This window comes from Schistocerca gregaria, chromosome 9 (assembly GCF_023897955.1).
Source record: "Schistocerca gregaria isolate iqSchGreg1 chromosome 9, iqSchGreg1.2, whole genome shotgun sequence".
Lineage (NCBI taxonomy): Eukaryota > Metazoa > Arthropoda > Insecta > Orthoptera > Acrididae > Schistocerca > Schistocerca gregaria.
Window position 1 is genome coordinate 116,404,791 of NC_064928.1, and position 16,334 is coordinate 116,421,124.

At 45.4% G+C, this 16,334-nt stretch overlaps 1 protein-coding gene across 1 annotated transcript in view; it reads right to left on the reverse strand.

Annotated features, from left to right (window-relative positions):
- The window catches only part of LOC126291881 (cytochrome P450 4C1-like), a 107,198-nt gene that overhangs the window by 61,688 nt on the left and 29,176 nt on the right, over positions 1–16,334 (reverse strand). Inside the window, exon 2 of the mRNA XM_049985605.1 lies at positions 5,221–5,470. Coding sequence (XP_049841562.1) covers positions 5,221–5,435 — 215 coding nt within the window. The 5' untranslated portion in view covers positions 5,436–5,470. The remainder of the gene's footprint in view (positions 1–5,220; positions 5,471–16,334) is intronic.

Here is a 16,334-nt window from a genome sequence, read left to right on the forward strand (position 1 = left end):
TACAAGCAATGATCACACGCACGGCACAGCGGACACACCAGGAACCGCGGTGTTGGCCGTCGAATGGCGCTAGCTGTGCAGCATTTGTGCACCGCCGCCGTCAGCGTTAGCCAGTTTGCCGTGGCATACGGAGCTTTAACACTGCTAGCATGCCGCGACAGCGTGGAAGTGAACCGTATGTGCAGTTGACGGACTTTGAGTGAGGGCGTATAGTGGGCATGCGGGAGACCAGGTGGACGTACCGCCCAATTGCTCAACACGTGGGGCGTGAGGTCTCCACTGTACATCGATGTTGTCGCCAGTGGTCGGCGGAAGGTGCAAGTGCCCGTCGACCTGGGACCGGACCGCAGCGACGCACGGATGCACGCCAAGACCGTAGGATCCTACGCAGTGCCGTAGGGGACCGCATCGCCATTTCCCAGCAAATTAGGGACACTGTTCCTCCTGGGGTATCGGCGAGGACCATTCGCAACCGTCTCCATGAAGCTGGGTTACGGTCCCGCACACCGTTAGGCCGTCTTCCGCTCACGCCCCAACATCGTGCAGCCCGCCTCCAGTGGTGTCGCGACAGGCGTGAATGGAGGGACGAATGGAGACGTGTCGTCTTCAGCGATGAGAGTCGCTTCTGCCTTGGTGCCAATGATGGTCGTATGCGTGTTTGGCGCCGTGCAGGTGAGCGCCACAATCAGGACTGCATACGACCGAGGCACACAGGGCCAACACCCGGCATCATGGTGTGGGGAGCGATCTCCTACACTGGCCATACACCTCTGGTGATCGTCGAGGGGACACTGAATAGTGCACGGTACATCCAAACCGTCATCGAACCCATCGTTCTACGATTCCTAGACCGGCAAGGGAACTTGCTGTTCCAACAGGACAATGCATGTCCGCATGTATCCCGTGCCACCCAACGTGCTCTAGAAGGTGTAAGTCAACTACCCTGGCCAGCAAAATCTCCGGATCTGTCCCCAATTGAGCATGTTTGTGACTGGATGAAGCGTCGTCTCACGCGGTCTGCACTTCCAGCACGAACGCTGGTCCAACTGAGGCGCCAGGTGGAAATGGCATGGCAAGCCGTTCCACAGGACTACATCCAGCATCTCTACGATCGTCTCCATGGGAGAATAGCAGCCTGCATTGCTGCGAACGGTGGATATACACTGTACTAGTGCCGACATTGTGCATGCTCTGTTGCCTGTGTCTATGTGCCTGTGGTTCTGTCAGTGTGATCATGTGATGTATCTGACCCCAGGAATGTGTCAATAAAGTTTCCCCTTCCTGGGACAATGAATTCACGGTGTTCTTATTTCAATTTCCAGGAGTGTATTTTGACAGCAGCTAGGATAATTACTTGGTAAATGCAATTTTATATTTAAAAAAAGAAAGCTGTCCTGGAACTTTTCTTACAGATGGAATACTTTTGCTCTATTTGGTGTGAGTGCTCTATAGTCACTTTCGATTAATCGATACGAACACTGTGGCAACCTCTTTCCATCGTCACTGTGGTGATTCTCTGTACACTGGGCTCAAATTAAAGTAACAAACGGAAATTTGGCAAGGTTGCGTTTATTTTACCACAGAACAGTACAAACACTTGATAGTAAACTAAAAACAATGTAAAGAATACAGAACGTATACACTTCCAACGTGCGTAACGAAAGACAAGGATTTTCTTCGTTTTTTCCAACTTAGCGGATTTGCAGACGACCAGTTAATGTGCTCAGTGTGGGGTCTGACCACACCTTGGAGTAATAGAGGACCGACGACGGTAGGGCATGCTGTGGATGATGTCATCAGTCTCATGCTGAGGCCATAACGCCAATTCTTCCTGCAGAGCTGCTCGCAGGTCTTGGAGAGTTGTTGGTGCATGGTGACGTCTCTCAAGTGCACTCCAGACGTGCCCTATGGGATTTAAATTGGAAAAACAAGCAGGTCACGCTATGCATGCAATATCTTTGGTTTGCATGAAAAAGGCGATACGTTTTTATCACAGATAATTTTCATTAATGGAGCAACTACTTACGACATTATTGAGAACAAAAGAGACTCGCCTAGGGTGAACGTTTCTTGTGCCATTTCTCGTGAAAATGTGTGGAGTCCCTTTTTTTTCAGGGAGGGCGCATGGGACTTCGAGACGCTGCCCTGCATTCTTGGCCTCCAAGACAGCCAGGCATACCCCATGCGGTTTTTTCTTGTGATGATACGCGAAGGAAAGTGTGTTCATCTCCCCTTTACTTCGTGAGACAGATGAAGTAAAGGACAGAATAACAGCAACCGTAACTTCTGTAAAAGCGGATGCATTGTGCAAAGGATATGACCAGCACAGCTACGCTCCAGATATCGTTCGTGCTGCTGCTGGTGGACACATAGAGCATTTCAAATAGCAAAACTAAAAGTTTAAGATTTTGCTAGTATTTTTCAATCCAGCCCACGTTTCTAGTATGTTTTTATTAATAACTACTAAGTTTTTCAATCAGGTCATTATTTTTGAAACACCTTGTAGGAAGCAGATATTTAGCAGAATGGAAACTGATGACACCATCGTTGAAACCAGCGGAAAAGTCCTCCAGCTGGAGCACAAGAAAGATGACTATGCTCTTCTTGAAAGACTCTGAAGTAAAAGTGGGGAACCAGTTGCCTCAATCCTCATTCTGACTCCTCACCAAAAATTATGGAACCCAAACATATTGGCCCTCTTTGAAGACAGAACACTGGAAATCCTTTTACCCAGTCTCTCTTTGTAATTAAGCATTTGTACCCAGCATCTCCCTCTTACAGCCACTTTCTAAATTTGTCCTCTTTTCCCATTAGCACTTTATCCTGTCTTTCTCTCTCTCTCCCTCTCACTTTTTTCATACCTTTCACCTCTCTTTTGTTGTTACTCTCCGCATTTATTTAGTTCTCTGCCGGTAATGCAGCCTTCTCTCTCTCTTAAAGTGAGTCCTACTACCTTTCATTCCGATTGCCACTGTCTTCTGCCTGTAATTTATACTGTCTTCTGTATTTACAGTACACCCCATTGCCACTGTCTCTCTTCCCACTTGAGCTGTTTCGCTAGTGGTGATTCGTACACCAGTCTTCTGTATAACTTGAGAGCATCCAAACAAATAATATTGGAATAGAGACACAGAGGAATTAAAGACATTGGCTTCCAGTGGGCACTGAGCAGCAAGTTAAAAAATTGTGCCAGACTGGAATTCGAACCGAGGTATCCTGCGTATTATTCAGATGCGCTGGTCACTTTCCCACCCTTTTATTTATTTATTTATTTATTTATTTATTGCAAATACTGTGGTCAGCATAACCACACACACATGCCTAAGCATGCCTCCTCTCCTGTCAGACACCAATTCTCAATATATACCACATACTACTAACGTACACTGAATTGACGAAATTCATGGTATAGCAATACGCACATATCCAGATGGCGGCAGTATCACATACACAAGGTATAAAAGGGCAGTGCATCGGTGGAGCTGTCATTTGTACGCAGGTGATTTGTGACATGACAAATATAATGCTTTTCTTAACACATTTCTCGTGCTCTTTGAAAGTTGCTTTCCATTAGAACGTTATAAACAGGGCATTTAAAGGAAGCCTGACTGGCTGACTAGTGGAGTATCATGTAGAGTAAAGTGGGAGTTATATCAAAATATTAGAGGTAGTCACAATTGAGCTACAGTAGCCCATTAGAAACATCACTGTACGGTGCTTAAAAATGTTATTTGGAAGGCAAAGAGTATGTGGCATGCAAATAGAATAGCTAAGTCACAGGATGAGATCAGCGATATAAAGTCAGTTCGTAGTAGAAACATTTCTGTTACTGATAAGTCAGATGTATCTATAATATTTAAGAATCACTCTGTGAGAATTGCTGGTGAATTGAAAAAAACCTAGTTTTTACCGAGAATCATGTAACTCTTTTGGAAAATGCCTTTCTGAGATTTGGGGCTTTCAAACAGAAATGAATGGATGGTGTGTGATGTGACCCCCAACTACATACCCTTCGATTCAGAGTTGCAATACTAAAGTTTTGGCTGGTTTCGTTCTCTAGGGGCTGGGATACGTAGTTGCCGCATTACAGGCCACATACTGCTGAGTCTACAGTATACGATAAGAATACACACATGAGTCGAATGGTCGGAGGTTCCTAATTGCGAATTATGAATGTAACACATAAATTTATAAATGAATGATTGCAATTAAATAAAATTTGCAGGGTCTATCTTAACGACTTTAAATGATGAGTATGATAGTAGAAGTACTTTTGAGAATGTGGTATATTTCTGCAACACATTTATTGGTGTCGATGGTCCAGAAATGAAATAAAATATAAGTTGAATTACAGGGAAACAATAGATTCCTACTGCTCGTAATTAGTTATGAACAACAACATAGCTTGCGAGATATTCACGTCTGAACGCATACTACGACTTCACTGCATGAAAATCGCTGACTGCGCTGTGTGCAGTCTGTGGCTGGTTGGCATTGTTGGAATATTTGCTATTGTAGTGTTGGGCAGTTGGATGTGAACAGCGAGTTGGAGGTGAGCCGCCAGCGCAGGTGGATGTGGGGAGAGAGATGGCAGAATTTTGAGAGGGGGATCATATGGACGTGTGTCCATCAGAAAGAGTAAATTTGTAATATTGGATGTCATGAACTGATATATAATGACTTTTGAACATTATTAAAGTAAATACATTGTTTGTTCTCTATCAAAATCTTTCATTTGCTAACTATGCCAATCAGTAGTTAGTGCCTTCAGTAGTTAGAGAATATTTTTATTTACCGGCAGTATTGGCGCTCGCTGTATTGCAGTAGTTCGATTAACGAAGATTTTTGTGAGGTAAGTGATTGATGAAAGGTATAGGTTATTGTTAGTCAGGGCCATTCATTTGTAGGGATTATTGAAAGTCAGATTGCGTTGCGCTAAAAATATCGTGTGTCAGTTTAGTGTTGATCAGAAAGGTAAACAGCGAAATGTCTGAGTACGTTCAGTTTTGCTCAGCTGTTTGAAAATCAAATAACGTAAGAGGTTTACCAGCACCGTCATTTATAAAGTTTTTTCTAAGGGGAGGTCACACTTGTAGTTCTCTAATGCTTCAACTTGTGCAAAAGTACACATCGTCCACAATTATGCTGTTTATTTCGGAGATCAGACAACATGATTTGTCTCTGTGTGTTATGTTGCGGCTAACCACTCTCCCAGCTCACCTAGTTAAGTCTCCGTATTGGTCGTGGAGGTCTCGTAGCTTGCGGACGGTCAGTGGTAGCTCACGGAATTGCAGGATGTTTCCGATGATGGGCAGTGTGGGTGGCCCCGGAGCGTCTATGTGCGATCTGGTGGCCCACAGCCTCCACAGCACCGCCACCACGCCGACGCAGCTCCACACCACCACGTGCACCAACAGCCACAGCCACCACGCCATGGCCCAGCAGCTACCGGCGGCTGTCGATAATCTACCTGCAGCCAGAAGCACAGCTGGTCACAGTGGTTGCCAGTATGGTGCACAGGACAGTTCAGAAAGAATGGTAAATACTACATGTTTTAAACAACAATATTGGGGTTCTGAATCTGCTGCGTTTGTAAGTAGCACACGATATGTAAAATATCTTTGTGAATAAAGCCATATGGGTCACACGATACACTGATTAGCCAAAACATGATGACCTGCTGATTTATGGTGTGCTGGTCCACTTGGGGAGCGTAGTACAGTGGCTGTTCCATGTGATCTGGGTTCGACACTGATTAGCCAAAACATGATGACCTGCTGATTTATAGTGTGCTGGTCCACTTGGGGAGCGTAGTACAGTGGCTGTTCCATGTGATCTGGGTTCGACATATCTTTTGTAGGTAATGGATGTAATGAAATGACACACCTGCAGCTGTCCCTTTTATTTATCAGATAGCAACCAGTTTTGGTGACTCAGTGCATCATCTTCAGGCCTTAACTGACGCTGAGAGGGTGAACTGCAATCATATACACAATCCCATCAGTGGCCAACATCTGTGAACTGACTTCCCTAGGCTACTGAAACAGTGATCTTGGTGGCTGGTGTTTAAGACACAACATCGCTGTTACAGTAGCCTATGGAAGCCAGTTCACAGATGTTGGCCACTGGTGGGATTGTGTATATGATAGGATTTCACCCTCTCAGCGCCAGTTAAGGCCTGGAGATGATGCACTGTGTCACCAAAACTGGTTGCTACACAGGGTGAGGCAAAAGTCTGGATGCATGAGTATAAAATTCGAACAGTGTGAGGAATCATTATGGTGTCTGGTATGGGGTGTCTGTTGGGAGCACTTATAGGAGCTATGATGACAGCGGCGACCATCTTGAAATCCGCCATCTTGGATCTGGGTTACGTGTTTCATATGGGGAGGGGGTCACATTGTACATCATTTTGAACTGACTATATCTCAGGAACACACGTGTGAAATCTGTTTCAGGATATCTTTGTTTGTGTAAAAGTTATGATCTGGTAATCTTTGAAATAGCAAGGAAGTGATCAATTCTGATCCACAGTGGCACTTACACAACAGGCATGCATCAAAATTGTTTTAATGAGTGTTGGACGAAGTAGCAGAGTGACTTTTGCTGACTTCAGTGCCCGGCATCCTGAAAGAGATAACATTTTTCATACGACACTTTCCAAGTTATAGGACAAATTTCGTGCAACAGGTTCTGTGATGGACAAACTACGCAATGTATGCCCAAGAACAGACACTGACGAGCAGACTGCAACAGCAATTGTGGCATCGTTTGTGAAAAATCCACATAGCAGTACGCGCTGTTATGAGCAATAGCTGATTCAGTCACCATTCAATCCTGCGTGTGTTTCACACACAGCAATGGCACCCATAAAAATTGCAGCTGCAACATCATCTCTCGGAGTATGACCCCGATCAACACGTGCTGTTAGCAGGATGGGGTTTGGATCAGTGTACCAGTAACCCAAACTTCATACGACCGGTATTGTTCAGTGACAAAGCTAATTTTTATGTGCAAGAAGAAGCAAATAGACAGAATCATCATTACTGACTGGATGCAAATCACTTGTGCGTGGCTCCCTGTAAATGTTTTGATGGTGAAAAGTGGACCTTGGTGTGGGACTCTGGGACGCAAGATTCATGAGTGCGCTGTTTGCTAATGGAACATTGAATGAGGAGAGGTGACTGTGTGCTTCCAATGTAGTTGAATCCGCAGGGTAAGTTCCTAAGCCTCTTCAACAAGACGGTGCACCTCCCCACTCTGCTACTGACACAGTTTCTGGATGAACAGGAGGTCACTGGATAGCTAGGAGGGGTTCTGTGGAAGAGTCCCATGATCTTGCATCTCTTGACTTGTATTTGCGGGAACACTTGAAATCAACTGCGTATGAAGTAAAAATCAACAGTGTAGATCATCTCTGGCGGTCCATTGAGGAGGCGTGCGCCTCTGTTGACCCACAGATCCTACGGCACGTGCAGCAGGACTGGCAAAAATAACTCCGATTGTGTGTCGGGCGCAATGGAGGTCGCATTAGGAATATTCGGTAACGTCAACTCTGACAGGTGTCTTAAAATTTAACAGGTCATAACTCCTACACAAGTTCATATGTGCATTCCTGAGAAAGAAGCAGTTGAAAATGATGTGCTACATGACCCCCTACCCATTTGGAACACGTACTCCAAATTCAAGATGGCAGATTTTAAGATGGCCGCCGCAGTCGCCAGCGCTCCTATAAGTTGTGCCCATAGCTGAAGACATCCCGCGCCGTTCCACTTTGGTACGGGTATATCCAGACTTTTGCCTTAACCTGTGTAATAAATAACATCGAAAGGACGGCTACAGGTGTTTCATTTCATTACATAAATGAACAGCGTCTGTCGCACAGAGCTTCAGTCAGAGGTATAGACATATCTTTGGCAGGTTTCCGGAGCTGTGTGGAGCGATACGCCACTGGCAGGTGACGTAGTTATGGGCCAGTAGTGTGTGTGCGCGAAGGTGGCGCCTCATAGTGTCGCAGAGGAGTTCCATCGGGCTTAGAGCAGGCGAATCTGGTGGCCAAGACATCAAAATAGCTTCACTGTCGTGCTCCTCGAACCAATGAATCCTTGTTGTAACACGTCTTAGTCGTCAGGAAAACCATGAAAGGCGAACGGATGCAATTGTTCCGCAGTAGCCTTAGAGCACTACGACACGAAACGGACGCTCAGTTAAAACCTTTATGACCCATTAACTGGGTTCCCTTGGTGAATGCTGCTGAACCTTCCCTCGCGGTATTGGATTTATTAACATAGCCTTTATTACAATAAATCTTTCATTCCTTGGTACTTAAGCTACGCATTAGTAAAACGTCAGCTCAATAAATACATTTATTTAAACAAACAACGTACCAAATAACAGTAATATTAACAATGCTGTAAAAGGTAATAAAACAAGCAACGAAAACTATTAGCCTACGGCTATCTTTTTCCCTTTTGTGAATAAAAAAAGCAAAACTTTCTTTAACTGCTCGTATGTCAAACCACATTAGACCTCATAAAAGTACACAGCTTTCACGGGACCTCTGTCCGTAACATCAAGTTACTGCCAGAAATTCAAACTGTTTACCCAAAATTTTTATCGTCAACAAACATCTACACACCACCTTACGAGACAAGCAGCAATCATCTTTTAAACAATACCTTAGATTAGAGTTTAGAAACCATTAATATCAATGTACAATTGTACAATGACATTAATCGAAACTTGTAATCACTTATAAATAGTTCCAGTAACATTAAAAAATACGAAGCAGAATAAAGTCTTTCTAGAAATTCGGGTACAACCACTCCGTCGTTAGGACAAGAGTGGTCAAACGCGCCCCAGGCAGCCAGAAATTACAAACAATCCCGTGCTTGCACGGGAACCAATGCATAGAGTATAACCAGGCTTCTACAACAAACACAGCAGTGAAATTAGTTAACTAAAATGACGAGGACTTCCATACCTTCACTCTGTGCCAACTGCAATGTGCCCAATGGACAATAAAACGGAACCAAAACAGTCTTATAACTATTTTTCAGATTTCAACTTGGTGGCTAAATGCGCCCATGCTGCCTAAACAGCTTCTTCTTGAATTTCAAAACTGAGGAAAGAAGTGCACCCTTGACAACTTGTGTCGGCTATAAGGTGAGATTAACACTGTCACCAGGGAAGCATCCTAGGGCCCCCACTGTTTAACCTCTATATAAACGATCTCCCAACCACACACAACACAATGATGGCAGTCTACGCAGATGACACAGCCATCGTCGCGCAAGATTGGAAACCATCAAACATAACGTCACGCCTACAGACTGCACTCAGAGTGGCTGAGCTTGGTTGGAGAAATGGCGTGTTCGAGTCAACGTCGACAAGTGCGAAGCCGTTCTGTTCACTAGAAGACCGAAGCAACTGCGCAAACACTGATACTACAGACCAATAACTCTACATGCACGCCCAATACGTTTCCGTGATAAAGTCAAATACCTCGTTGTCTGGCTAGACCGGAAATTACTCTGGGGGGACCACATACAACACATGACCAACCGAGCTAGGGCGAGGCTCAAACAGCTCTACCCTATGCTCGACAGGCGTAGCACACTGAACAGAAGTCCATGTACATGACACTTATCCGACCCCGGATGACGTACGCAGCTCCTGTCTGGGGATACTTTGCGCCTACAAGCGTGCGCCGTATGGGGCTCATACAAAACAAAGTACTCAAAATCATAAGCATCGCGGACCTTCACCGGGAATACAGACTCGAGATTCTCACGGAGGTAATCCACAAACTCACCACAAGACTATCCAGAAACTCCGGACATTCGCAGAACCCGTTTATTCTGAATCTGGGGAACTACGACCACAACCCTAGATGGAAACGTAAAAGACCAAAAGACATACTTGCAAGGATCTAACATCTATGGCCAAGAACACGCAAACACAACGGTACAGGTGAGCCCCTGTTAATCAGACTCCATTACTGGATTTCCAGTTGGAATACACTGCCGAATAACTGGCACCACGCACGGAAGCCGTACCGTACACTGCATGCACAGAAGCTCCACACATCCCCACACAGTGAGATGATCTATGGCCAATCTCCCACCACTGTATAATGATCTTGATTGTTCCAGGAATGTAGCGGCTGGAGCAACTGGGATACATCGCCATCGCTTGCCACGGTAATGATGCATGATACCCATACTAACAAATCCAACCTTGCATGAACTATCGCAGCTAGAAAGCCACTACTGCTGTTACTACCCATCCCACTGTCGCAGAGGTTTTTTTTTGCCACGGCACGAGCCTTGGCACTTTTTTCCCTCTGCTCTTCAAATCGCTACCCTCACTCGCGCTTCGTCCACTATCTGTCACCTGATGGACCGTGTTAATGCGTAGTCTTACCCAGACGCACGGATAACATCACAGCCCAGCATCCTGTGATCCACTCACTAGATAACTAACATGTTGACGGAGGTGACAGTAGAACTTTAGGTTTGGTCACCACGTTGGTGCGGGCGTGGATGGGACCCCATCTCTCTTTTTTGTCAATTAGAATCTTTGACAGTCCAGAAGGGTATAAATTGAAAATTAAACGGCTGCAGCGAACACACTGTACAACACATGATATGAACTCGCAATTGCGAATAATGACTACCATCAGCTGTAGAATGAAATGACGACAGTGAATATTTGTGCCGGACCGGGGCGCGAACCCAGATTTCCCGCTTCCAGCGAGTGGTCGCCGTACCATTTGGCTATCCGTGCACGACTCACGGCCACACCCAAACTTCCACATGTGGTCAACCATGCGTCTACGATCTGTACTCGCACATCCATTATGCGCATTCCCATACAGACCAGGCGTTGTTCAAGCTGTGGTCGCTGCAGTGCTTCGTCATCAGAATAACACAGGCACTGCAGTATCGTGCACTGCACGACATTCGTAATGAGCTGCAACTCCAACATAGCCGCTGTTCAGTCCTCCAGCCCACCATGCTACAGAGCGCCCCGCACTCCACAAGGGGCCGGCAGGAGTGGCCGTGCTGTTCTGGGCGCTACAGTCTGGAGCCGAGCGACCGCTACGGTCGCAGGTTCGAATCCTGCCTCGGGCATGGATGTGTGTGATCTTCTTAGGTTAGTTAGATTTAATTAGTTCTATGTTCTAGGCGACTGATGGCCTCAGAAGTTAAGTCGCATAGTGCTCAGAGCCATTTGAACCATTTTTGAACTCTACAAGGACGTCCGCACGCACCACCTCTCCGAGTGCCCATTTCGTGGCCGCATCTCGCGCTTTCACCGCACTGCCGCCACCACAGCCTCCAGTGTCACCTCGCGCCTCTTTCGCCAACCTCTCCGCTCTCCCCATAGCGCGCTGCTCAATACAAACCACCTCCTCCGGGCGTGTGTCCACAAGTCACCTACCAGCGGTGTCGCTGGAATCGTTCGTGGCGAAGGAAAATCGATTGGGACACATCACCGCAGATCTCATGTCCCCTAGGAGCATAATACTGGCACAGCGGCCTGTGTCCGTCGCGCGATGCAACTTTCGAGCAGCCTGGACGAGGCAAATACTCAGACACAGCCACCGACCTCACGTAAACATAACTCATTCAACCAGACGACACTTCCCCATTAAGCCACGCTGCAGTCTCAATGATCTCGTCGTCTTTTTGATCGTAACTGACGACGTTGTTGGCTCAACATGGAAACGCGTATTGGTCATCAGTGACTAACTACATATTCGACAGTGTGTGCAAGCATTTTCGGAGACACCTACGCCTGCACCATCATAGTACCCTGTCGTCAGACCCACCACAGGTTGCCTTCTCTGACTTCCACAATCTTTGACGATGCTTTAAGGCTTGAGCTCGCAGATAAGTAATGCCTTACCTTTAGAGAACTTCTCCTGTCTTCATGCCCAAGACAGCGTCAGGCTTCCTCTCTACCTACAGGCATTTCCTCCTAAAAGCGACTTACGGGCATAGTGGGACAAATGGAACGGTCACGGACAAGAAACAATAGGTAGAGGTTTAACTTGATATAGCGATATTCTATTCTACACAGATACTCGGCAAACCAGCGTACGGCGCATGACGGAGGGCACCCCATACCACTGCTAGTCCTTTTCTTTCCTGTACTGCCGTTCGTTGTGGACGAGCGGTTCTAGGCCCTTCAGTCCGGAACCGCGTTGCTTCTACGGTCGCAGGTTCGAATCCTCCCTCGGCAAGGATGTGTGTAATGTTCTTAGGTAAGTTAATTTAACTAGTTCTAAGTCTAGAGGACTGATGACCTCAGATGTTAAGTCCCATAGTGCTTAGAGCCATTTGAACTTTCCTGTTCTACACGCAAACAGAGCGAGGGAAAAACTACTGTCTATATACCTCGTCTGAGCCCTAATTTCTCCTATCTTCGTGGTTCTTACGAGGAATGTATGTTGGAGGCAGTAGAATCGTTCTGCAGTCATCTTCAAACGCCGGTTCCCTAAACTATCTCGGTAGTGTTTCTTGAAAATAAGGACGCCTTCCTTCCAGGTATGCCCATTTCAGGATACCAACACTCGAGCAGTACTCAGAAGCATGGGGCATTAGAGCTTTGCAAATGAACCACACTTTCCTAGAATCCTCCCAATACACAAAAGTCGACCTTTCATCTTCCCTACCATACATATGTATTCTCCAATACACGTGAAAATTGAGGCATCATTTTCATTTTAGGTACCACTAATTTGGATTGTTGTTGTTGTTGTTGTCTTCAGTCCTGAGACTGGTTTGATGCAGCTCTCCATGCTACTCTATCCTGTGCAAGCTGCTTCATCTCCCAGTACCTACTGCAACCTACATCCTTCTGAATCTGCTTAGTGTACTCATCTCTCGGTCTCCCTCTACGATTTTTACCCTCCACGCTGCCCTCCAATGCTAAATTTGTGATCCCTTGGTGCCTCAAAACATGTCCTACCAACCGATCCCTTCTTCTAGTCAACTTGTGCCACAAACTTCTCTTCTCCCCAATTCTATTCAATACCTCCTCATTAGTTACGTGATCTATCCACCTTATCTTCAGTATTCTTCTGTAGCACCACATTTCGAAAGCTTCTATTCTCTTCTTGTCCAAACTAGTTATCGTCCATGTTTCACTTCCATACATGGCTACACTCCAAACAAATACTTTCAGAAATGACTTCCTGACACTTAAATCTATACTCGATGTTAACAAATTTCTCTTTTTCAGAAACGCTTTCCTTGCCATTGCCGGCCTACATTTTATATCTCCTCTACTTCGACCATCATCAGTTATTTTACTTCCTAAATAGCAAAACTCCTTTACTACTTTAAGTGTCTCATTTCCTGATCTAATTCCCTCAGCATCACCCGATTTAATTTGACTACATTCCATTATCCTCGTTTTGCTTTTGTTAATGTTCATCTTATATCCTCCTTTCAAGACACTGTCCATTCCGTTCAACTGCTCTTCCAAGTCCTTTGCCGTCTCTGACAGAATTACAATGTCATCGGCTTTATTAGTGGAAAAAGCATATCCTTCATTGGGAAATTGCCGCGTGCTATAGCCGGGCGGTCTTAGGCGCCTTGCCACGGTTCGCGCGACTACCGCCGTCGGCGGGCCGAGTCCTCTCTTGGGCATGTGTGTGTGTGTGTGTGTGTGTGTGTGTGTGTGTGTGTGTGTGTGTGTGTGTGTGTTGCCCTTAGTGTAAGTTAGTTTAAGTTAGATTAAGTAGTGCATAAGCCTAAGGACCGATGACCTCAGCAGTTTGGTCCAATAGGAACTTACCACAAATGTCCAAAATGTCCATGGGAAACTGTAAGGATGGTAAATGGACTAAAATATGGATGAATTTCGATTACTTTAGCCCATACGATGTAATAAAACGGTAAGACAAGATCACAAAAGACCAATTAACTACGATACTACCTTAATAAACAGATTAAATAGTTCGTATTTCAAACGAATTCGGGAGAACACTATCCCCAGGACCAACGAGTGTCGTCAACTAGCCATGAAAGTTCTAGGGACTCGTTGTAAGTGACGACACAGGCCGTAATGCAGAGGCACACGGGAAAGCCGTGTCCAGCAACGAACTTGTGACGTCACACTAGTCGCCTTGGTCCGCAATTCAGTGAAAAGGTTCCCCATAAAATCCTCATTTTGTCATATCTTAACGAGAAGACGAGTGAATTTAAGCGTCAGCTACGAACTGGTCTCAAATAGTAACTCGCTCCCTGCAGGAGACGGTATGCATCTGCATATACATCTATACTCTGCAAACCACGGTGAGGTGATTAGCAGAGGGTATGACCCACTGTACCAGTTTTAGGGTTTCTTCCGTTCCATTCATGCGTGGAGCGAGGCAGAGATACTTGTTTCGATGCCTCTGTGCGTGTGCAGTAATCATTCTAATATTATACTCACCAACCCCATGTGAGCGATACATAGGGGATTGTAACACATTCTTAGAATTATCTTTCAAGACCAGTTCTAGAAACTTTGTTCATAGACTTTCTCGGGATAGTTTACGTTTATCTTCAAGTGTCTTTCAGCTCAGCTTCTCCACTACCTCTGCGACATTCTCCCACAGATCAAGCAAACCTCCGACAATTCGTGCTGCCCTTCTCTGTACATGTACAATATACTCTATTAGCCCTATTTGGCATGGGTGCCCCACACTTGAGCAATATTGTAGAACCGGTAGCAAGAGTGACTTGTAAGCAATCTTCTTTGTAGATTGATTGTACTTCCCTAGTATTTTACTAATAAACCAAAATCTCCCACCTAGTTTACCCGCAACTGAGTCTATGTGATCATTCCATTTCGTATTCCTACGAACTGCCACACCGAGGTATTTGTATGAGCTGGTCGACTCCAATAGTGACTCACTGATACTATAGCCATAAAATACTACGTTTTTCCATTTTGTGATGTGCCCAGTTTTTACATTTCCGAACATTTAAAGCGAGTTTTCAATCTTTGCACAAGTTTGAAATCGTATCGAGATAGTAGACAATATTGTTGTGGTTGGCAAGAGACCCAACACCACATTACTAAAGGAGGCCTAAACGCAGGCGTCTCAGCTCATGCAGGCTGGCGTGAGGTCTGGAACATGACAAGCGAATTAGAATTGAGAAAAACGGACGTAGCTGGTGGAATACTTAACTTTAATCCATTAATGACGAACGTCGCTCTTGACATTACATGATTCACAGTATCAATCGTAACTGATAATGGCGCCTCGCTAGGTCGTAGCAAATAACGTAGCTGAAGGCTATGCTACCTATCGTCTCGGCAAATGAGAGCGTAGAAGTCAGTGAACCATCGCTAGCAAAGTCGGCTGTACAACTGGGGGCGAGTGCTAGGGAGTCTCCCTAGACCTGCCGTGTGGCGGCGCTCAGTCTGCAATCACTGATAGTGTCGACACGCGGGTCCGACGTATACTACCGGACCGCGGCCGATTTAAAGGCTACCACCTAGCAAGTCTGGTACCTGGCGGTGACACCACAAATATTTATGCAGCTTCTTTCAGATAGTCCTCAGTTATAGGCAATTGCATCATCTGCTAAAAGTCTGTTCCTGTTAATATTGTCTGCAAGATGATGAATATACAACTTGAGCAGCAAAGGCCCCAACACACTCTGTGGTACACACCTGAAGCTACTTCTACATCGGACTATGACCCTCCTTCCAAGATAAGATGCCGTGTCCTCCCTACCAAAAAGTCCCCAATCCAGTCAAAAATTTCACTTGATACACCATATGATCGTACTTCTGACAATATACGTAGGCGTGATACTGAGTCAATTTTTTTTCGGAAATTCAGAAATACCGCACCTACCTGTTTGCCTTGATCCGAAGCTTTCAGTATGTAATATGAGAAAGGTGCATGTTGGGTTTCACATGATTAATGCTTTTGGAATCCATGTTGCTTGGAACTGAGAAGGTCATTGTGTTCAAGATATCTCACTGTGTTTGAGCTCAGAATATGTTATAAGATTTTACAATAAATCGATGTCAAGGCTATTGGATCACTCTTCTTGTAGAATGGTGTGACCTGTGCTTTTTGCCAAGAATTGGGAGCGGATTTCTGTTAGAGGGATCTACAACAGATTATGGTTAGAATAGAGGCTGACTCATCCAGAAATTCAGTACACAATCTAACAGGGATTCCGTCCGGCGCTGGAGCTTTGTTTAGTTTTAAAGATTTCAGCTGTTTCTCAACAGCACTTACACCAACATTTATAACATACATCTTTCCAGTGGTCTGTACATGGATTAAATTTGGGGAATTCTCCTGAGTTTTCCTT